We start from the raw sequence: 22,278 nt of genomic DNA on the forward strand, positions 1-22,278 counted from the left end.
CCCCAATGACTATTTCTGAGACTGACAATCTTCATTGTAACACATAATGCAGCTACCGTAAGCCACAGAAATTATAATATGTTTTTTCAAGGACTTGTTCAAGAGTGGGCTGTCAGGAAAAATTGTTAATATCAATGCTCGGAATACTCATTTATAAGTTCTGATGACTGAATGTAGTGAAAAAAACACAACTTTATTGAATATTTTAATTAATATCCAAAATTAAGAGTTCTTTGAGACTACCTTTAATATGCTGCAAATATTAACACAAATGATGTAATAGAACTATTTTTTCCTGATGAGTATAACAGTGAACCGAAAGGCTTGGTTAAGCTGATCTTCCAAGATCAGTGCAAATGTTTTGTGAAATGTAGAAAACAGAGAAAAAGCACACCAGAAATTCATTTTTTTGTTTTTAATTTTTTGCTCTTGATAAATTTCATCGTATGTGGATGTTCTGGTCGTCGTAGCACTGAGCAGTTCATATATGGATGTAATGCTTCTGGAATGAGGATGGTGCCATCCTGCAAACAGATAAATACAGATATAAACAAAATTAAATATTAACTTATCTAAGTTAACTGAAATCCACTAAACTAACATTCTGTGATATAAAGCTCAGACAAACCCATTGGCAGATATTAATACATTTGTTGTTTACGGAAATCCTGGGTATTTGTTTTCCATTCTGTACTCCATTAGGAGGTGCGACTGAAAGAAGAAGACTCATAAATCTAGGCATAAGATGGTAGGAAAGAAAATGAATGTTTTAATGATACTTTGTCACATTTTTAATCTATGGCTAGTTGGTGTCTAAAATGATTATTATGACATTTCCTAGCTAATAAGAGAAGAAAGCCACTCCTGTCACTCCAACTGAACAGGAACATTCACTTTCCAACAAACAGGACAGCCCATATGACGACCTTTAATACAAATCTCAGGACCGTACCCTGATCAAAATCCTGGGGTGGGGTGGTGGTTGGGGGGGGATGCGCACTACTTTTTATAAACAAATGAAACACTATAAAAATTAAACACTGAGATGTGTATGCTATTTTCTGGAGTAAAAAAACAAAACAAAAAAGTGAGATTCTCCCTCCCACCCACCCCACCCCGGAGGGTACAGCCCTGAATCTAGTTAGAAGGAAAACCCCCAATAAGTTCACCAAGCCAATAACAAGCATTCTTAGGGTGCTGCTAAACCAATACATGTCCCCTACCGGGCCCAACACATTTTTGTATCTACTAAGTTCAAAAGCCATAAATCTGTGAAAATTGTTTTTGAGGAAATCGCCAAGAAAGTCCGACTTGATCTGTAACTCTGTCTAAACTCTACATGTTAAAGATAAATGTATATCTCATGTCAGGTCATGTAATATTCTCTATATCCCTTTATCATTGATGTTAATATGAGGTAATACAATGTTTTCACCTGCTGTTGGTTATTTTCAAGAATTGCCATTATCATCCTTGGCACTGCACAAGCTGTACCATTCACCTGTTGTAAAAAAAAAACAATAGTTTTTTGGGTGTTTTTTTTTACATTTTTATTAAAATTATACAGATAAATTGTTTTGGGAAACATGTTTGTTAGAGGTATCAAATGTAGACTGCAGTAACCTAATTTGATGATAGATCACTCAACAACATACAGTCGTGTAAACATGGCATCATAAATACATAACCGGCCTCGGTGGCATCGTGGTTAAGCCATCGGACTACAGGCTGGTAGGTACAAGGTTCGCAGCCTGGTACCGGCTCCAACCCAGAGCGAGTTCTTAAGGGAACACTGGGTAGGTAGGTGTAAGGCCACTACACCCTCTTCTTTCTCAGTAACCACTAACAACTAACATCTAACCCACTTTCCTGGACAGACAACCCAAATAGCCGAGATGTGTGCCCAGGACAGCGTGCTTGAACCTTAATTGGATATAAGCATGAAAATAAATTGAAATGAATGAATAAATACATACATTGATCAACAAAGGTGCATATACCTTTCTAGGGAGATATAGAGATCACCTGATCCTGACAAAGGGCCATTTAACATAATTATATACTTAACAGTTTTAAGACAAAATCTGAAATGTTTGTTAAAAAAATTAGTTGCCACATTGGGATAACAGGGCTAGCTCTGGGTCAGCAGAAAATTTCGCCAAATTATCTATTAAACTTAAAAACTTGCAAAAACCCAGTTATTTTGTATCAAAATATCAATTATTACATAAAATTATTTCGCCACATTATCTGTTAAACTTAAAAACTTGCAAAACCCAGTTATTTTGTGTCAAAATATCAATTATTACATAAAATTATTTCGCCAAATTATCTCTTAAACTTAAAAACGTGCAAAAACCCAGTTATTTTGTGTCAAAATATCAATTATTACATAAAATTATTTCGCCAAATTAAAATACAATTCGCCAATTGTTTCTGAAATTTGCAATTGGCGAATTTGGCGAGTGCCAGAGTTAACCCTGGATATCCAACCCTGTCCTCTATTTTGACCCATCCTTGAACATTATAGACACCAGATATGCTTACTGTATGAACATGTGTGGAGTCTGTTACATTCCTTCCATGTTTTATATGGAGTCTTCGACTCTGGAAATCAGTACAGTTGGAGCAACTGGAAATCTAGCAACACACAAAACCCAAGATTCAATGATAAAAACTGTCACATAATAATAAAAAAAAGAAAGAAGAAATTTAGGCTGCACATTTACAAAATAGTTCTGTACAAATAATAAAATTCATATGGTACAATTATGAAATATTTGATATCCAATAGCCGATTAATAAACTAGTGTCCTCTAGCGGTGACCTTGAACAAAACAAACTTTTAACTTTCAGCAGGTGTTATTTACTAGTTCTACAACTCATTACAAAATACAGTGTTAATGCAGTAAACAGTTTTGTACATATTTAATGAAACTGGTATTATATTTAGTTGTTTAAAGATTTTGCCATTCATGTTTCAGAACAAGTTCATTTTAAGCTCTATCTTATGTGTAACAGTAATTTTCAGAACAAATCCCCGGTATTTTAATTTTTGCAACTGAAGAAATTACCTCTCCCCAGAATTCTTTTGCTGGCATCCAAGCTTCAATATCAAACTTTTTATATGCAGGGGCACCCAGTTCTTCTGTAGGCATATCCAGTATTCTGAAATCCAGGAAAATTACATGATGTTTGCTGTATTGACAAAAATATATGGTTATAATGCCTTTTGTGTATTATATTGTCAATTCATAATTCAGGGGTGGAAATTTGTGAAATGTAAAAAAGAGGAAATCTAGTGGGGTCCCGTAAATTCTTGAAATCCTAGGTTAAAATCTGTTCTATCCGACACATTTTGGAGGAAAGGATGACTAAAATGCGAGGAAACGCAATGTTCCATGAGAGGAAAACAGCTGATCCGAGGAGAATTCCCACACCTGATAATTGTGAAATCCAATACTGGGGATACAACTGGTGACCAGTGTGTCAAACTAATCCTTGCACATGAAGTTAATTAAAATGGTCACCAATTTTGTCACTAAAACTACAGCCACTATCTCTAGAAAGCCTAAACTAGTAACAGTGTTAATTAATCTAGAAATATTTTCATAGTAATATAATTATATTTGTGAAAACTACAACACAATTTCATGTAAAGTAATGAAACCCATGAGAATGTTGCCACTCCTGCACCATGATGAGGAAAGCAAACATTTCTGACAGATGTCTGAAACCAACCTGAAGTGTAAACCCAGTTTTGTGAAAAGCTCCTTCTCAATGGAAAGTAGTTCTTTTAGCATCTCACCACTCTGCAAGCTGTTAGTTACTGCAAACATTTCCACCTGAAACAGAAATAAGAAGACATTTTATCCTAGGGTATTATAAGTTTATCATTAAATACCTTTACTATTTCTTCTAATTTTAATATTGTCTAGTGCAACCTTGGTGTAATAATTACAAAAGAAGAAATTCACATTATACTTTGTGCTATAACTTACCCACGACATCCATGTCATAAACCCATGTGATAATTTAGTATATTAACCCAGTTAATAATGGTACACTAATCTGCACGGTCTCTAGTTGCTATGAATGGGTCATTTGTTTATAAACCAACAAGACCTGTATACATGAGTGTAACGTTTTCATAAGATTTAGTTGAAATGCATGACGTCAAACTAATTTGTGCTAATCGTGATGACGTCATATTACTGATGGAGGTAACTTTAGTACTGTAATTTACTTTCTTACACACCCGTCGGTGAAAACACCATGCGTTATTTTTGGTTACACATGGTTGTTAACACATGTACGTGTGTTAACAATTTCAAGACATACAACTGGCTGCTCCTAGGTGATAACCAGGTCACCAACCAATGAAAAACTACATGATGGAAATAGTTTAGACTGTGACGTATAGTTAACCTGACATTCATATGTCTGTGACACCTAAATCAGCTATAAGTGCAATGGCAATTTATCTCACAACTCGTTTTTTAAAAATGTATCAAACTCGCTTTCACTCGTTAGAAACATTTTAAAACAACTTGTGAAATAAATGGTATCTAACGGCCACTCATGTATTATTCTCTATAAATATTGAATGAAAATGTTATTTTAGAAGTGTTATAGGATAGACAGAATTCGCTACTCGTGTTTTTAATATGTAAAATATTAACCTTGTCTAGTTAATCGATATTTGTCTTGGCAGAGCCTCAACAAATACTGATTAACGTAGACTCGGTTGATATTTTCCATATTAGAAAACACTTGTGACGAATCCTTTATGAACCGCTTCAAAAACCCAATACTCACTAAATCACCAAATTTATATTTTATTCAACAAGCATTTTTATAGTACAGCTAAAGCAATACCAAGCCCAACAAATTTTCATATCTCTTAAATTCAAGAACCATAACTCAGTAAAAAAAAGGAGGTAAAACGCCCTATAATTCTAACCATGATTTGTAACAGCACATAATAAAGCTATATAAAACATTTCAGCCCAATATCTTGAGGCATTGCAATGAAAAAAGTCAAGAAAACAAATTGTGCATAACTTTATCAAAAATGGGTAAGTCAAATTTGATCTGTAACTATATCTTTACAATATTTGTGCTTAGTATTGTGAAGCATTGTGAAAACAAAATCCAGATACTATATGTGGGATAAATGGACAGACACAAACAGACAGAAAAAACAGAAAGAAAGAAAGACAAATGGACAGAAAAACAGAGACAAAACCTATAGTTCCCCCCCAGTTGGACCGGTAGGGGATTTTTCTGTCTTGGATCTCATATAGCTGGGTTTACCTTTGTAAACTGATGAACTCTGTAGATTCCCTTTTCTTCCTGTAGTTCCGAGGTTTCTGCTCTATAACAACGGCTAACAGCCGTAAGTCTACAGGTGAAAATACACAGTAATCAAAACAGTAGTCTGTACTCTTTATTCAAACTCTGCAATGTTCATTAATCGTTTTGTGAGAAAGCTAGGAGCATTAACAAAATACCAAATGTCATTCCTTAATAAAAATTTCAGTGTTGATTTAAAAAAAAATGTTTCCTGCATAACAGTACAAAAGTTAAATGTATCCTAACCAATCCGCTGCTAAAATGGTGGGTTAAGGTACAATAAACTAGATTTTAAAACAAAGATTTTTCTTATATTTGTGGACAATTTCTGAAGAAAAAAAACCCCCATCTGTAAAGACATTTTGTTTACCTTACTGGCAGCTGTTCGGTCTTCAATAATTCATTAACAAAATAACCTGTAAATATAGATAACACCTTATAAATGTAGACAACACATGTAACACACCTGAATAGTAATTTTTAAAAGTGGATGAATAGCAACTATACTTGACCAAAAAACATGATGAAAACACTTGATTTTATTTTTAGTGGATCTTAACTTTTAAGAGTTTGATTGCTTAAACACTGTCCCATAAAGACCAGGGCCCAATTTCACAAAACATCATAAGCCTAGTTTTGCACATAAACGTAAATCTATGACTAAAAAACAATTCTTATTACTATTATAGTACAACAAATATAGTTTTAAGTCCACACATTTCATTTTCTTTGGTCATTAAAATGCTCCATCTCCCGTAATGATGTAGTTTTCTGTGTGAAATAGATGCCAAACATATGTAAACGCATGCCTGGTATAACTGCTAGTCGCAGATGTAAACTTACGATGTTTTGTGAAATTGGCCCCAGATAACTTAAATGCAAAGATGTGTAACTGAAATAAGGCCACCAATTACTTCACTATTACATATTAGTACCCTGTATTGTAAAGAAAACTGTAATATGTAATATCTGTATTATAATATAGTTGAGTTAAGAAAATGTAACTTGTTTATACCTGCAAGAGGCATCTCTGATGTCCCTGCCAAGCACACATCACCATGGTTATCTGGATCCAGTCGATACACTTGAGTTCTCTCCCCTGTCGTATTGAATCCACACGACTCCTGTAAATAAATGATATCCACATTACGGAGACTGGTTAACTATTAGCATTTTGATTCCATTTGGTCCCTTTATTTTTTTCTCCATTAAATTCCATTTTTTTTCTTTGTGTACCAGCAGATGACTATTACTGTCCACCTCCACCTTCCAGTCCTTGTCTCTCCAACTACAATAGATGCTTTTAGTCTAAATATAATAAATAAAAATATTCTATCTAGATTATGTATTTCATTACCATCAATACTCATCCATAATGCTGGAGTAGAGTGTTTTAAAATGATTTTATAATTCATATGTAGTCACTTACAATGATTTTAGGATGGATCATATCAGGCACAGAAACCAGCTGAAAGCCCTGGAAAAAATATAGAGAGACTATTAGAGACATTATTATCTGAGTGAGTATATAAATATCTACAACAAGTGTTTGGATTCTTTTAAAAATAATGTTCTTTAATGATCACAAAATCTTAATGCAATCTTAATGCAAGCCTATACTAGAAATATTTTATGTTACAGGAAATTTTACAGCACAGGTAAATGGATAAAAAAAACAACAACTCCAAAACCAAAATAAACTATTTTCTAAAACCTGTGGATTTTAAAAGTATTTTGTATCACAACATTCTTTCTTCCTGATCTCCATAATTACTTTTTTATCTTTCGGTCTAACCATCTTGAACCATAGTGGAAATAATCTTATTAATTTGCTTCCACCATCTTGATTTATCAAATGTGTGTGTTATAAATGTTGGGAGAGGCCTTAATATAGGCATCAGCCTGTTGGCCAATCCCAAACCACTGTATTTGATTTGCGAAAATAAATATTGTTTAACCAGTAATAAGAAATGATTTACAATCAAACCTGGCCCACCACATACGAGAGCTATCAGATGAGCAAAACATTATTAGAGACTTTTTGCTCAGTTGGTTCAAGCTATTGTTGATCATGCTTTAGATTTGGAGTCCGGTTGTGGTGCTGTCTCTGTCAAGAGTTGGTAGTTTGTATGTGGGCTATTTTGCTGACTTTTAACTTTACCTGGTAGTGAGGAAAATATGTTTGGCATCATGTGGGAAAAAATCCCACTGTGACCAATGAAAACACACAATTTAAAAACTGTGTCAGAGTGATGTCATTGTCAGTCGCAAGCAACCTAGTTGAGCACTTAACTGATCATGTATAATAAAACTGCTATGAGATAACAGCTGAGAAAAATGTCTCAATTAAAGTTTTGCCCAGCTAATAACTCTCGTGTGGTAATTTTTAAGAAGACATTAGTATTCTTAATAATCATCTGACATTGCATGTAACATATATTATACAATAGAGTATTTATGTTATCTGCACTAAGCATCCATTTGTCTTATAGAGGTCACTTTTTAGTACTTTCTTAGATGACTCCTTAACATAGCGTGGCCCAGTGGTAAAGCGCCCGCTCGATACGTGGTCGATCTGGGATTGAACCCCGTCAGTGGGCCCATTGGTCTATTTCTCGTTCCAGCCAGTGCACCACGACTGGTATATCAAAGGCTATGTTATGTACTACCCTGTCTGTGGGATGGTGCATATAAAAGATCGCTTGCTGCTAATCAAAAAAGTGTAGTCCATGAAGTGGCGACAGCGGGTTTCCTCTCACAATATCTGTATGGTCCTTAACCAAATGTGTTGAGTGCGTCATTAAATAAAAACATTTCGTTCCTACCTTAACACAGGTTTGACTGAATATATGTTTATGTAAATAAGAATTAAAACATTGTTGATGGTGTTTCAACAAGAATGAACTGTGAATATTGAACCTTTCTAATGAGATTATCCAAAGTAAATCGGACAAGGGCCTGCTCCATTTTGGCCAAATCACGTTTCAAGTAATACGTCCTGTGACCTGTTGTCAGTGAAACATTACTGAAATAGAAATCGAAAGAAATCAATATTAACATTCCTATCATTATCCTCACAAAGTTATTGTAACAGTACATACAAAGATAGATATAAATAAACATTACATTTATGCTGCATACCTATTGAAATTAATTTAATGAAAATACAGTTATTCTACAGTGTGCTCCAGAATCTTTTTTCTTTAAATATGATTGTTTATCCTCTTAAATCCCTTAAAAGCCAATGTTTACTTCCCTCTATCTGTCTAGGTACCCATTCATTCAATACAATCACAAAAACTGTATTACCAAATAGATAGAATACACTCAAGGTATATGGTTTTCAAAGCAAACAACTGACTTGACAATAAATTGATGATGTTTGATCAACCCCTTCCCTAAAAAAAGACCCAAAACAACCCTCAAAATACAGACCCTGACTGAAAGTTGTATAAAAAAAGTAAAGTTTATTTTATTTAACGACGCCACTAGAGCACATTGATTTTTTATCTTATCATTGGCTATTGAACGTCAAACATATGGTCATTCTGACACTGTTTTTAGAGGAAACCCGCTGTCACCACATAGGCTACTCTTTTACGACAGGCAGCAAGGGATCTTTTATTTGCACTTCCCACAGGCAGGATAGCACAAACCATGGCCTTTGTTGAACCAGTTATGGATCACTGGTCGGTGCAAGTGGTTTACACCTACCCATTGAGCCTTGCGGAGCACTCACTCAGGGTTTGAAGTCGGTATCTGGATTAAAAATCCCATGCCTCGACTGGGATCTAAACCCAGTATCTACCAGTCTGTAGACTGATGGCCTAACCACGACGCCACCGAGGCCGGTTTGTATAATAAAAACTGAAATACAACTTGTTTAGTCTCTTTGTTGAAACCTAATAAATTGTCTATGCACATACAAAGAGGAAAAAATATTGGTACAGAAATTATCACAATAGTTCAACTCACTCAGTTCTTAACAGGTCAAGATCTTCTCCAAGTTGAACAACAGTTTTAGGCTTAAACTGGAATTCTGTTGAGAAATAAAACCATTTGTCAAATTAAACATGCATTCTTGTCCCTTACCAGACACAACAAGATACGTTCAAGGGTCATACATAACTCTAATAAAAATGGGCAAATCGCTATAAAAGTCAAAGTTGATAGGTAACTACATGATAAAGCTATAAAGAAATTTTCAACTCAGTATCTCGAGGCATTGTAAAAAAAAGATCCGGAAAACTAAATGTGGAATGGAGAGACAGACAGACAGAATGGCGATGAAACCTATAATCCTCTCCGGTTGGACTAATAAATAAATGATAAAATATTCAGAAAGAGATTTTTTTTAAAAAGCATTCCAAAAGAAAGATGTAAGGATTGTATTGAGTACTCATCCAACTGCAGACAATAATAAAGACAGTACAGAGCATTTCAGTTCTTCAGGAGAATATACCCGGTACTGTTATGTACAATTTAAAGGATAATAAAAAAATAACTTCTGTAGTTGTCTCCACTTCAAGACAGTACATGTACTGTACTCTGAAATATCGAACTGAATCCCAAAAACTAAACATATATATATACTGTCCTTATTATTTTTGTGTGAACTTTAAAGTGACAGATCCTAAGTTTTAAATACTATGGCATATTTCTTTTTACTATTAGAGCACTGTTTGATAATTGAAATCAGACATTACTTACATTTCATTGTTTAGATTATCCATTTCCGTACATCTGAAACGTTTCTGGTCATGCTGCTATTTCAAATACCACGAAATGCATTTTTCATATTTTCATGTTTTTAAAAAACGTCCTTCTGAGAAGTAATGGTTTTGGGAGACAAGCTCAAGTTTATTTTCTACGGCTATTTCTGTTTCAATGTCACAGACTCTTGTTTCACTCTATTGTAACTTTATCCAAATGTGTTACAGGTTTGTAGATTAACCAAAACTTAGTGTCTATTTTCACGGGGTGAAACTAGGGTCTGCAACTTTAAAAATCATGTTTGGATGTGTTTTGTCTTACAATGTCTGATTGTTACCAAAACCATGTTTGGATGTGTTTTGTCTTAAAATGTCTGAATATCACCAAAATCATGTTTGGATATGTTTTGTCTTACAATGTCTGAATATCACCAAAATCATGTTTGGATGTGTTTTGTCTTTCAATGTCTGAATGTCACCAAAATCATGTTTGGATGTGTTTTGTCTTACAATGTCTGAATGTCACCAAAATCATGTTTGGATGTGTTTTGTCTTATACTGTCTGATTGTCACCAAAATCATGTTTTGTCTTACAATGTCTGAATGTCACCAAAATCATGTTTGGATGTGTTTTGTCTTACAATGTCTGAATGTCACCAAAATCATGTTTGGATGTGTTTTGTCTTACAATGTCTGAATGTCAACAAAATCATGTTTGGAATACCTTTTCTATCTCCAACAATCTCCACAAGGTTTGCATTTGATTCCTCTCCCATAGGCTGAAAAGGAAAAAAACTGAAGGTTACTGGAATTCAGTTAATTTGGTATACCAAATTCATTCAAATATAATGTACTGAAGTGCAAAACTATTTATAACTACATTCAAAACTTATAACCCTTTCACCCATATACCAGTTGTTTTCTCTCTCATAACAATTATCATATAAAACAAGGGTATTGTTAAATGCTAACATTAAACTACATTTTTATTTGACAGGAAAGCTACAACTATAATGCAGATTATTTTTGTAAACCAACTGAGTAAGAATGATTTCAGGGTATTCTTTACTCACAGACTGTGGATGAGTAGAGTTTGGGATTTCACTAGCAGCCTTCAGTAACTCTTGCCAGCGAATATTTTTGTAAACATCCTGAAAATATACATAGGTATCAATTAAATACAAGAATAAAATATACAAGAATAAACATATTCCATTGCAAGTTTGGGTTTTCTAAGCTAGTCTTGGGAGTGGTGGTCCACCAACAGACAGTGTAAGGAAGAATGCAACATTGTGTTAAAGATCTCTTAGGAGGCAATAATAGCATTGCCTAAAACATCCTTTCAACTTTGCCATGTGTAGAGATACAGTTTTGATAATGGAATACCGTTTTGTTATTCATATCTATCTATGCTCATTATATGAAGCAGGATGCAGCTTAATGACAAAGTCCTGAAGTACGATGGATCATAGGATTCATCGCTGTCAGTAAAAAAAACATGATTCATGATTTCATGCCTGTGATAGAGTGTATATAAAAAACACATTGCTACTAATGAATAATAAAAGTAACCATGTGGTCACAACTGGTTACTTCTCTCTTTTTTATACCAAATGTTGCTATCAATGTTTTATTAATCATTCAAATACATATTCAATATAATTTTTTCAATTCAATTTATTGTTCAAAACACTCACAAGGAGCAGGTACAAAAACAATAACAACAATTACATATGTACATTACTTAGTAAAACATGTATGGTTAACAATTTAATAGGTCCATAAAATTATTTACATGCAAGTAGTTAACTTACTGAGACGGTCTAGATAATTGAGTTTTCAGATTTTCATAAATGTATTTGCCCGTTAAAGTGGCCCTCTAAAAAAACAGTGTCAGAATGACCATATGTTTGACGTCCAATAGCCGATGATAAGATAAAAAATCAATGTGCTCTAGTGGCATCATTAAATAAAACAAACTTTACTTTCTCTATGAGTGATCAGAGATAAAATTTACTTACATTGGTTTCTTTATGGTAATCCCTCCAAAGCTGATGCTGCAAAAATAAGGAAAAGATAATTAGAACTATTATTATGATACTTACAATTGAGATTAGTATCATTTCAATGTATATAAACAAAGAAACAAAATCTAGACAACAGAAAAAAGTACATGCTTTTGTATCAGTGATGCTAGAATTACTATAGAATTAACACCCAAGTTTTTCACAGTTTGTTGCAAAATTAGAGCTGGACGGTATTAACATTTCAGGTTTGGTATCAGTATTTAGGGGGTGATTTACCTCGGTATCGGTCAGGTATTCGGCATTAATAAAACATTTTTATTAAAAAATACCAATACTAATATAGAGTGGTGCTTTTGTTGGGGTATACCTGGCTCTAAATGCATGCTTGCATAATGTTCCTATCCAATATCACTATGGTTCTCATGTAAAAAATTTACATGCTGGATTTTCTGTGTTAAATTTCCTTCAATTTTAATTGGGAATATTGTGTTCACGTGCTCTTCTTCTCAGTCAGTTTGTGTTAAAGTAATGTCATCAGATATATTTTTATAGTGTTTTACTTAATGGCGAGAATATTTTGTAATACTAAAATTTAGGTATTTTGAGGTTTGTTCGATACAGTAAATAGGTCTTGACATGATACCGATACCGAATGATATATATGGTATATTGCCCAGCTATGTATAAAATGTATATATGCATTATGTAAATTGTGGTATTTTAAATTCCAAATTACTAAATGGAAAAAACAATAATACACAACTAGTGCATAGACATTAAGGGTCAAATTTACAAAGCCTGTTTATGTCTTACATGCATGTAACTACATACATTTACAATGCTTAAACACATGCATTCAAGAAAAACAGGCTTCATAAACTTGGTCCTACATGTAATACTAACCACTTTGTCAAGGTCACCAATCCCTTTCCTGTTCAGAATATTCTGCTTAATTGATGCAGCTTTAGACTCATCACACAAATATTGAAAATCAAGTTCCGGAGGTTCAAGATGAAACTGGTTACTCCATTCTTGAGGGTCACAGGTCAACTGTGACTTAGTAGTGTGTATCCGTCTATGGTGGCAGCTGGAACAGGGCAGTGCATGTGTAGGCTTGAAGGAGGAACTGGATATCAAGAGTAACTGCATCCTCAGAGCTCTAGATCCTACCAACTGTAACAACTGTTTGATTGCCATGGTGTCCCCAAGAGCTGTTTCCCTCTCCTTTCATGCTAAAATGTAACATTGATCATCTGTGAAATGTATATATAAAACTGAAGAAAAAAAAACGGATTTTTTTTTTTACTGAACAAATACAGTACCTTAATGCAAAGGTTTTGTTTTTTTTAATTTATAGGAAAACAAACTGTGGCTAATTAATTAAATTTAAAATAAAAACAAAACATATTCTTCAAACAGCAATTATTTATATGCACATGCATTAATATATTAATGGTGTGATTTGGTTCAATATCACAAATACAATAAATGGAAAGGAATTAAAGGAATATAATGCAAAAACTAGCACGAGTACTGTGCCACTCTAGAGCTAGACTGACGATTGGATGGTTATGATCACCCTCTCACCAGAGATAACCCTATGAAAAAAAACACAAAATTGCTGCCTACCACTCAGTAGGCAGAGAAAGAAAGAAAGAAATGTCTTATTTAACGACGCACTCAACACATTTTATTTATGGTTATATGGCGTCAGACATATGGTTAAGTACCACACAGATTTTGAGAGGAAACCCGCTGTCGCCACTACATGGGCTACTCTTTCTGATTAGTAGCAAGGGATCGTTTATTTGCGCTTCTCACAGGCAAGATAGCACAAACCATGGCCTTTGTTGAACCAGTTATGGATCACTGGTCGGTGCAAGTGGTTTACACCTACCCATTGAGCCTTGCGGAGCACTCACTCAGGGTTTGGAGTTGGTATCTGGATTAAAAATCCCATGCCTCGACTGGGATCCGAACCCAGTACCTACCAGCCTGTAGACCGATGGCCTAACCACTACGCCACCGAGGCCGGTCCAGTAGGCAGAGATTACTGATCACAATAATCTTACTGTATATTTTATGTTAAATACCTTTATATTGATAATCTTCAAGTTTGCCAATAACAAATATTTCACATAGTTCTGATAATCATACGATTCATAGTAACCTCTAATACACACACTACTGGAAGAAACACGACTGCACCCCCTTTCAATAATGTTCTCGTTACATTAGTTGGTGCTGGATGATTTCACTAAATGGAAATAGATAATCAGGATATAGAAAATTATAATTTAAAAAGATGACCCCCCCAACCCAAAACACCCCACAGAATTAAAATTTACGATGGGATGGAGGATGTTTCATAATCAGGATATGACATTTGCAAGATATAATAAATAAAATTGTATTATAAATACCTACAATTGTATCAAGCTTTACAAACGTTAATTACTGTTTCTACGACAGCAAAAAACTCCAAAAATCAAACAGCAGTTTTCGACAATGACAACGGCATGGACGCGGCCATGACAGAAAAGGGAAGCAACTCTAGTTACTCAGAATGACATGAGCACACCAAGTAAAAAAGTAGCTGAGGTTCAGCAGTTTTCTCCTGCAAAATCGCCAGGTGAAATGGAATAATTTACATACAATTTTGAGATGTACATAATCTTTACTTTGCTTTTATAATTTTAATCAGTTTCAGTTTTGTTTGTCACTTTCCATAGATTCTGATCCCAGGGCTCGAACTTAAGAATTTGTCTCCCACGGCAATTTTTAAAAGAATTGCCATGGGTGAAAAAGTCCACCGACGGCAATTTTGAGCCTGACTATGGTAATTTTTTTAAAAGTGACATTTGCAACAAATAAACCTGACTGAAAAGCTATCTTGTTATATGTAGACATCTTTTAAATGTGCAAATGACGAAATGTTAAATATTGTCAGAAAAGTACCTTCGTCAAGGCGTGTCATTAAGTTCGAGCCTTCTGATCACTTTTTCAACTTCCTTCATAAGTTTCTGTGTATTTACCTTCACCCACTTAGCATTTAGTGGGATGTAGCCCAGTGGTAAAGCACTTGCCTGATGTGTTGTCAGTCTAAGCTGATCCCATTTTAGGGGCCCATTGAGCCATTTCTCATTCCAGCCAGTGCTCCATAACTCGTGTAACAAAGGCCATCATGCATGGTATGTACTATCCTGTCTGTGGGATTCATAGTGAATATGAAAGATATGTTGCTGCTAATTAATTAATTAATAGTAAAGAATATCTAGCAGCAAGTTTCCTCACACATTATCTTTGTGATCATTAACCATGTGTCCAAGTGTTCAATGCCATATAAAATATGTTGAGTGCTATGTTAAATAAAACACCTTTTTCTTTCTTTTATAATACACAACCTCTTCTCTGCTGCCATCAAGACTAGTCTCACCCATGGCACTAATCTAGTTGCAAATTTAGCAGGATTCTGTGCTTCTGAAAATCCAAGATTTTGGGTCAGAAGCATAAGATGGAATCCCAAAATATTTAAATTAAGACTTCATAATGTTTACGATTCTGGCAAAATCTTAAAACATTTGTTTTTTAAAACTTGCACAAGGATGAATGAAGTGGGATATAATTATTAGGAAAGTCTTTAGCGTTTCACTAAATTGTGACTTTATCCATATTTTAGGTACTCGGAGTGATGGAGCTCATCAGGGTAACCTGACAGGAAGTCTACGTAAAGTGAAAGATGGTGTTGCCGACATTCATAATCTGGTTATAAAATGGAATAAACATCACATGGATGGGCTGGTAATCATAAAGGAAATAGCCAACATTAAACTAGAAAGTGTGTATGTATCAAAATTGTGTTGGTTACAATGTAGAGTATAAGATCAGTAAAACTGTACATGTACGTATAAAACAAAAAAATTGGTTTGTTTAACGACACCACTAGAGCACATTGATGTAGTAATCATTGGCTATTGGATGTCAAACATTTGGTAATTTTGACATATAGTTTTAGAGTGGAAACCCGCTACATTTTTCAATAGTACTTAGCAATGGATCTTTTATATTCACCATCCGACAGACAGGATAGCACATACCACAGCCTTTGATATACCAGCCGTGCACTGGTTGGACATGTACATATGTGCTAGAGCATCATTAAACAAAACATACATTTTTCGTTTGAATAACTTAATGGGCTCTGTGGGAATAATATGATTCTGGTATGTTCAACCTTGCTGGCCAGGCATGTATGCAGGGAATAGTGAAGAGGGGTCTACACTGCAAACCATTAAAAACCATTTGGGGGGTGGGGGCAGGTTGGATCATGCTTCCCCATAAAATGTATTTAAAAAACAGAAACAGAATTCAACCCCGGTACAATTTTGCCTTTAGCATTATATTTAGAACATGCTTTTAATGTCAAAATGAATTCCCATGTGTACAGATTTTAAGTATAACAGTACCACATCATCTTATGCTATGGCAAATATTACATTTTGAAACACCAGGGAGTTTTGGAGTAGCATTATATATAATGTTACTTGTTAACAGATGTGAATGAATGAATGAATAAATGTATGTTAATGACATTACAGTGTGAAAAATAAATCGGCGAGTGGTTGCAAAACAGAATGTATCTACATGAAGCACAATTTAAACTTATTTTGAATTTAAGTTTATATGAAAATATCTTGAGCAACAATACACAAATATGAAATATATACATACCTGTAGACGTACACATGTGTACATGTATTATAAGCACTTTGTCCCAACAAGTGAAAATATTCATTTAAGCAAAATGTGCCAGTGGTTGTCCAATGAATAAGTAAACATTTTCAGTGCAGTTTCATTTTGAGCAATCGCAAACATCATCTTAGTACTTGAATATGACAAACAAGTGAAAATATTGGCTGACATGTAGATTTCTAGATGTATTTGTCCGGTGGACTAGCAAACAAATTCTGCTTATTTCTATCACTGACAATAATATTTATTTTAAAGCTTCAACAGAGATTCAGAAGATGCAGAAAATCCCGTACCTTCCATGCCATCAAGTTTGGAGCCACTGTGTGAGAAACTCCTCAATATATACCAGTCTTTGGTGAGTACGGGGTGGGAACTAGCTCTGTCAGCAGTAGAATGCTCACCTGAGGTGCCTTATGTCATAGGATCGAACCACTGCAGTGGACCCATTTTCTGATTTGATTTTTCTCCATCCCAAGTTATTAATAATAACAGAGTACATTCAAATCACGTGTTGGGAATAATGGCCAATGTCTTTGGACTATATTTAAAATGTTGCAGCTTAAATAGGCATTTAAGTGCAAGAGTGCTTGTAAGGATCTATAGGGAATGTGGATCAGAGTGTGAAATTTCTGTTTATGCAGGCTGTCCAGGGCACCCTTAGGACAAAAGTAGGAATGAAAATATATAAAAAATAGGACAAAAGTAGGAAAATAGAAGGAAAAAGTAGGACTGAAACAGTATGTAGCAACATTAATCATGCTCATACTGGGAAAACGAATGTGTTAAATCCAAAAAGTGGTATTAACTGAGAAAACACTTTTAAATTTGTTTGTGGTGCACACACTGCTCAGTTTGTACCTATATTTTCTGTTCTATCCAAAATCACGTGAATCTTATGTATTGGTCATGATGTATAGTTATTTGAAATATTTCAAGGTAAGCTATTGAGAAAAAACTCCAACGGAAAACTATACATGGGACAGACAGATGGACAGACGGAAAGAAAGATGGAGAGAAACTATATTTTAAATAGAAATAGACGGAAATAAAATCTCATCTCACATTGACTATTTGGGTGTAAATTTAATATGTTGAGATTATATGGTGCCGCAGATTATGAGATAGGCCTATTATCTTGTTGCAAAAAAAAACCCCACATAACAAAAAATTCCCATAACTGTTGACACAAGCATTATGTACACTTATGTAACAGCAATTTGCAGCATTTTGAAACAAAAAAGTAGGAAAAACCAGCTATTTTGAAGAAAAACTGAGAAAAATAGGACAAAGACAAAAAAGTAGGAAAAGTAGGATCGTTGGACAGCCTGTGTATGAAAAATAAAAACAACTGCATGCATATCATAACAGTATCAGAGCCAAATGAGTCTGGTTTGGTTCATGTTCATATACTTAAAGTGCTGTGCCAGACCATACATTAAAATTTCAAATTCCACAATTAAATGCTTTCTTAATTCATTGCAATAATATTTTACACCGATATGTAATTCAATAATTACGAAAATGCCCCATAAAAGTATTAAAACATCACCCCCGTAAAACACTGCCGGAAACGACCGACCGAGTAAAATTCTCGGTAAAAACATTTGCCTGTAAATAGCCATGATGTCACGAAGGGAACGCGCTTCACAGAAACCTACCACGAGATGACTTCCAGCGCAAGCGAAAGTGGGACTGACAGTGACTGCCAAGCTCATTGATCATGCGATTCTTCTTTCGATGATGAAGTGTAGTAATGCCGTATCAGTTTGAACCTGGAACATCTTCCGACGAACCACCGGCCTGACAGATGACGATGAAAATGGTCGTGGAGACAGCTTACCACTAATTTACAACTTTTATTCTTGTTTTGTTATTTAGCTTTTTGTGCGAATTATTTTGCTACACTGTATGTTCTAATACTTGTGATGTAGTAGAAAAGACGATAAATAACTCTTGAATTCTACGAGTCAAGTGGACCCGATATCGGTAATTTTAAGAAATAAACAAAAACGACTTTTAGTCCGTCCCATCCCTCTATGAAGATGGGTTTTTTAATGAACAATTTCAGTTTAGTTTGACGTAAAAAAAAAAGAAGTAAAAGTGTTTTGGAAATAACAAAACAATACTATTTTTTGTGTGCATTTATGAAAACAGTCTGCTCAGAAATAAATAACTTATTTTAATTTTAAGAAATAAACAAAAAACGACTTTTAGTCCGTCCCATCCATCCATGAAGATGTTTTTTTGTGTGAATAATTTCAGTTTAGTTTGACGTAAAAAAAAAAGTAAAAGTGTTTTGGAAATAACAAAACAATACTATTTTTTTGTGTGCAGTTGTAAAAACAGTCTGCTCAGAAACAAATAACTTATAGCACATTCCATAGGATGAAAAAAGTTTTTTTTCTGTGGGAAGATATAGTAAAATTAATTTAATGTATTTGTAGTCTGTTGACCGGCCTCGGTGGCGTCGTGGCAGGCCATCGGTCTACAGGCTGGTAGGTACTGGGTTCGGATCCCAGTCGAGGCATGGGATTTTTAATCCAGATACCGACTCCAAACCCTGAGTGAGTGCTCCGCAAGGCTCAATGGGTAGGTGTAAAACCACTTGCACCGACCAGTGATCCATAACTGGTTCAACAAAGGCCATGGTTTGTGCTATCCTGCCTGTGGGAAGCGCAAATAAAAGATCCCTTGCTGCCTGTCGTAAAGAAGAGTAGCCTATGTGGCGACAGCGGGTTTCCTCTAAAAACAGTGTCAGAATGACCATATGTTTGACGTCCAATAGCCGATGATAAGATTAAAAATCAATGTGCTCTAGTGGCGTCGTTAAATAAAACAAACTTTACATTTTTTTTGTAGTCTGTTTTACAGGGAACGCCTTTTTTCATACTATGGAATTTACAAGTCATTTATTTCTGAGCCGATTGTTTCTAAGATGCATACAAAATTAGCTTCTTTTTTTTCTTTTCTTTTTTTAAAAAAAATAACCCTACATTTTTGTAGGATGGGATGGACTAGGCTATAAATACTTACTTGTTTGTACTTTATTGTTTTAATGTTCTCGAACTGTAAAGAAAAATCTCACAAATGAACGAGATGCAAACGATAACAAATCGAATCTCGATGATTGCACGAACCGTGCATGAAAAAACAAACTGACTGGAGTTCAAAGCATAACGCAATTTGGGACATTGACGATATGCACCCAAGGTCGTTTCGGTGTGGATGGCGTCGGCTTGTTGTCATTTGTTTTGTGTCGCAGAAAAATTGTTGGTATGGCATCTTTTTTTAAAAGCCATAACACATGGTATTCCCATATCTCGCTTAAGCCGACAAGCCAGTTCGAATGAATCGAAACTAAAGTGCCTGTAGTCACAACGGTCTCCAGCATTTTCTTCCTGTCCAGTGTTTTCACGTTGTTTTAATCAAATTCACACACAGATTTCTCACAGCAACATTACTAGGAAATGCGTGAAGACTAAATTTATCGGCTTTTGTATTGCTACAGCCGCCAACAACACGCCGTTTAACCATAATAAACACAAAAGAAGCAATGAACAATGGCGCTGACTATCGAAAGGAGTTCCCTTCGTGACGTCACGGATCAAATCTTACGGAAATTCCCGAAACGAATTCAGCTGGTTCTGTTTTTCAGGGGAATATTTTTAAATGGAAAATATACTGGTATATAATTTTCTTACATTTTTTAATTTAATTTTCTAATCATATTGAATAATATCTCGATTGATATAGCTGAATACATCATACATCTGGAACAGCACTTTAAAACAACCAATTAAATGACCATCTGATGAGACATAATTATTGCGTATTATTATATAGTATTTTTGTGATGTGCAATCAGTTTTATTATTTATTTCAACATAGAAAGCCCAACTCCGTTAATATTTCCTGGATGATTTACCGTAATACGATTGGTGTATATTAAATTTCTGTTTACACATTTACGATAATGTGCGCGTCATTCTGTCTTTATGCATAATTTCAGGAGAAGGTTGTGAAGAAACTGGATCGAGTGAGATCTGTTCTGATTGGTGTTCAGAAGCTGAATGATCACCTCACACAAGATGATAAAAGTGACGTTCTCTTCCACACATGGACTATTGAAGATTTTGGTATGTATAATAGAAAGAAGACGAATATTGAGTTGTACCCCAACATTTAGTAAGGGAGAATACACTCCAAGTGCAAATTCATTAAAAAAAAGAAACCTATTTCTCAGCCTATTGTTTTCTAAATTGGGACACAAAAATAGGTTGGGTTTTTTGTTATTTCCAAACACTTTTATGTTTCTTCTTATGTCAAACAAAACTGAAATTATTTACAAAAGACATTTTTGTAGGAGGATGAGACAGACTACAGTATGTTAATAACATATTTTTATTTCATATTTATTTTGCTAAAACTTACAGGATCACCTTGAAATACTGTCATGTTTCTTCCTTTTTTTGTTTTAACAGTGGCCAATTCAAACCAACTTGTAGCTATGTACACCAAAGAACTTGACCTGAAGAAGCAACTGTGTGAAAATGTTGCCCATGCAGACGACCGGACAACCACCATGTTTTATACGTCTGCCTGGCTGCACCAACCGTACATTGATGAAAATGCTACAGCGATCTTAGACATGATGTTGCTTGAATCTGGCCATAAGAAATGATTTATAACTGTCACATTTTATAAGTTGAGATTAAAAAACTCATCCCAAGAAATCAATGTTATGTGTAGATGGCAAAAGAATGTACAGAGTACATAGTTTATCATGTTCTGTTAGATGGCAAGACCAAGTGGAAATGTGCTGCCAAAATAAGGTTACTCATGACAGATGGCAGCAGGTGATTATTTTAATGACACATGCCAGGAAAGGCCTTCACATACATCAGTCATGAAGTAGTGGTTTAACATGACAACGGGGTTGGGATGTAGCCCAGTGGTAAAGCATCCACCTGATGCATAGCTGGTTTGGAACCGATCCCTGTTAGTGGGCCCACTGGGCCATTTCTTGTTCCCACCAGTGCAACACGATTGGTATATCAAAGGCTGTGGTATGTGCTATCCTGTCTATGGGATGGTGCATAAAAAAGATCCCTTGCTACTAATGGAAACGTAGGTTTCCTCTCTAAGACTATAAATCAAAATTAACAAATGCTTGACATCCAGTACCTAATGATTAATAAATCAATTTGCTCTAGTGGTGTTGTTAAACAAAACAAAACTTAACACAATAACAGGCAATAATGTAATTGGTCCACCTAGGAAAATTTTGTTTAATCACACCAATAGAGCACCTGTTGGATGTCGAACATTTATCACTTGGTATCTTTTATTTGCACGTTTCCACAAGACAGGACGGTAAACATCATGGTGTTTGACATGTCAGTAGTTATGGGGATTTGATCCTACAACTCTAT

At 34.8% G+C, this 22,278-nt stretch overlaps 2 protein-coding genes across 3 annotated transcripts; one reads left to right on the top strand and one right to left on the bottom strand.

Annotated features, from left to right (window-relative positions):
- Nucleotides 1-232: 232 nt before the first annotated feature.
- Nucleotides 233-14,656, bottom strand: LOC121370923 (serine--tRNA ligase, mitochondrial-like). Of its 2 annotated transcripts, none has more exons than XM_041496459.1 (16): nucleotides 14,522-14,656; nucleotides 12,998-13,326; nucleotides 12,089-12,124; nucleotides 11,141-11,218; nucleotides 10,792-10,846; nucleotides 9,331-9,394; nucleotides 8,275-8,380; nucleotides 6,785-6,832; nucleotides 6,371-6,479; nucleotides 5,726-5,771; nucleotides 5,317-5,404; nucleotides 3,742-3,845; nucleotides 3,075-3,168; nucleotides 2,548-2,640; nucleotides 1,436-1,501; nucleotides 233-524 (listed from the first exon to the last, which is right to left on the bottom strand). In XM_041496459.1, exons 2-16 carry the CDS (start codon nucleotides 13,289-13,291, stop codon nucleotides 402-404), a joined length of 1,404 nt encoding a protein of 467 aa, XP_041352393.1. In that variant the 5' UTR covers nucleotides 13,292-13,326; nucleotides 14,522-14,656; the 3' UTR covers nucleotides 233-401. The 2 variants fall into 2 exon arrangements, with proteins under 2 accessions (XP_041352393.1, XP_041352394.1); XM_041496460.1 differs by having other exon boundaries at nucleotides 14,518-14,620.
- On the top strand, nucleotides 6,776-21,579 carry LOC121370924 (cyclin-dependent kinase 2-interacting protein-like). The gene is made up of 6 exons (XM_041496461.1): nucleotides 6,776-6,875; nucleotides 14,567-14,726; nucleotides 15,774-15,936; nucleotides 17,102-17,201; nucleotides 20,856-20,982; nucleotides 21,328-21,579. Exons 2-6 carry the CDS (start codon nucleotides 14,666-14,668, stop codon nucleotides 21,525-21,527), a joined length of 651 nt encoding a protein of 216 aa, XP_041352395.1. The 5' UTR covers nucleotides 6,776-6,875; nucleotides 14,567-14,665; the 3' UTR covers nucleotides 21,528-21,579.
- Nucleotides 21,580-22,278: the final 699 nt, after the last annotated feature.

This window comes from Gigantopelta aegis, chromosome 4, assembly GCF_016097555.1.
Source record: "Gigantopelta aegis isolate Gae_Host chromosome 4, Gae_host_genome, whole genome shotgun sequence".
Classification (NCBI taxonomy): domain Eukaryota; kingdom Metazoa; phylum Mollusca; class Gastropoda; order Neomphalida; family Peltospiridae; genus Gigantopelta; species Gigantopelta aegis.

Bases quoted from the DNA above. Each gene is read 5' to 3' on its own strand.
- LOC121370923 (XM_041496459.1), bottom strand. From the start codon at position 13,291: ATGGCAATCAAACAGTTGTTACAGTTGGTAGGATCTAGAGCTCTGAGG. The intron at 9,395-10,791 runs GTATTCCAAACA...ATTTCTCAACAG, and splicing joins GATTGTTGGAGATAGAAAAG to AATTCCAGTTTAAGCCTAAA. The intron at 1,502-2,547 runs GTAAGCATATCT...TTTTTACAACAG, and splicing joins ACTCCACACATGTTCATACA to GTGAATGGTACAGCTTGTGC.
- LOC121370924 (XM_041496461.1), top strand. From the start codon at position 14,666: ATGAGCACACCAAGTAAAAAAGTAGCTGAGGTTCAGCAGTTTTCTCCT. The intron at 15,937-17,101 runs GTATGTATCAAA...TTTATTTTAAAG, and splicing joins AACATTAAACTAGAAAGTGT to CTTCAACAGAGATTCAGAAG. The intron at 17,202-20,855 runs GTGAGTACGGGG...GCATAATTTCAG, and splicing joins TCAATATATACCAGTCTTTG to GAGAAGGTTGTGAAGAAACT.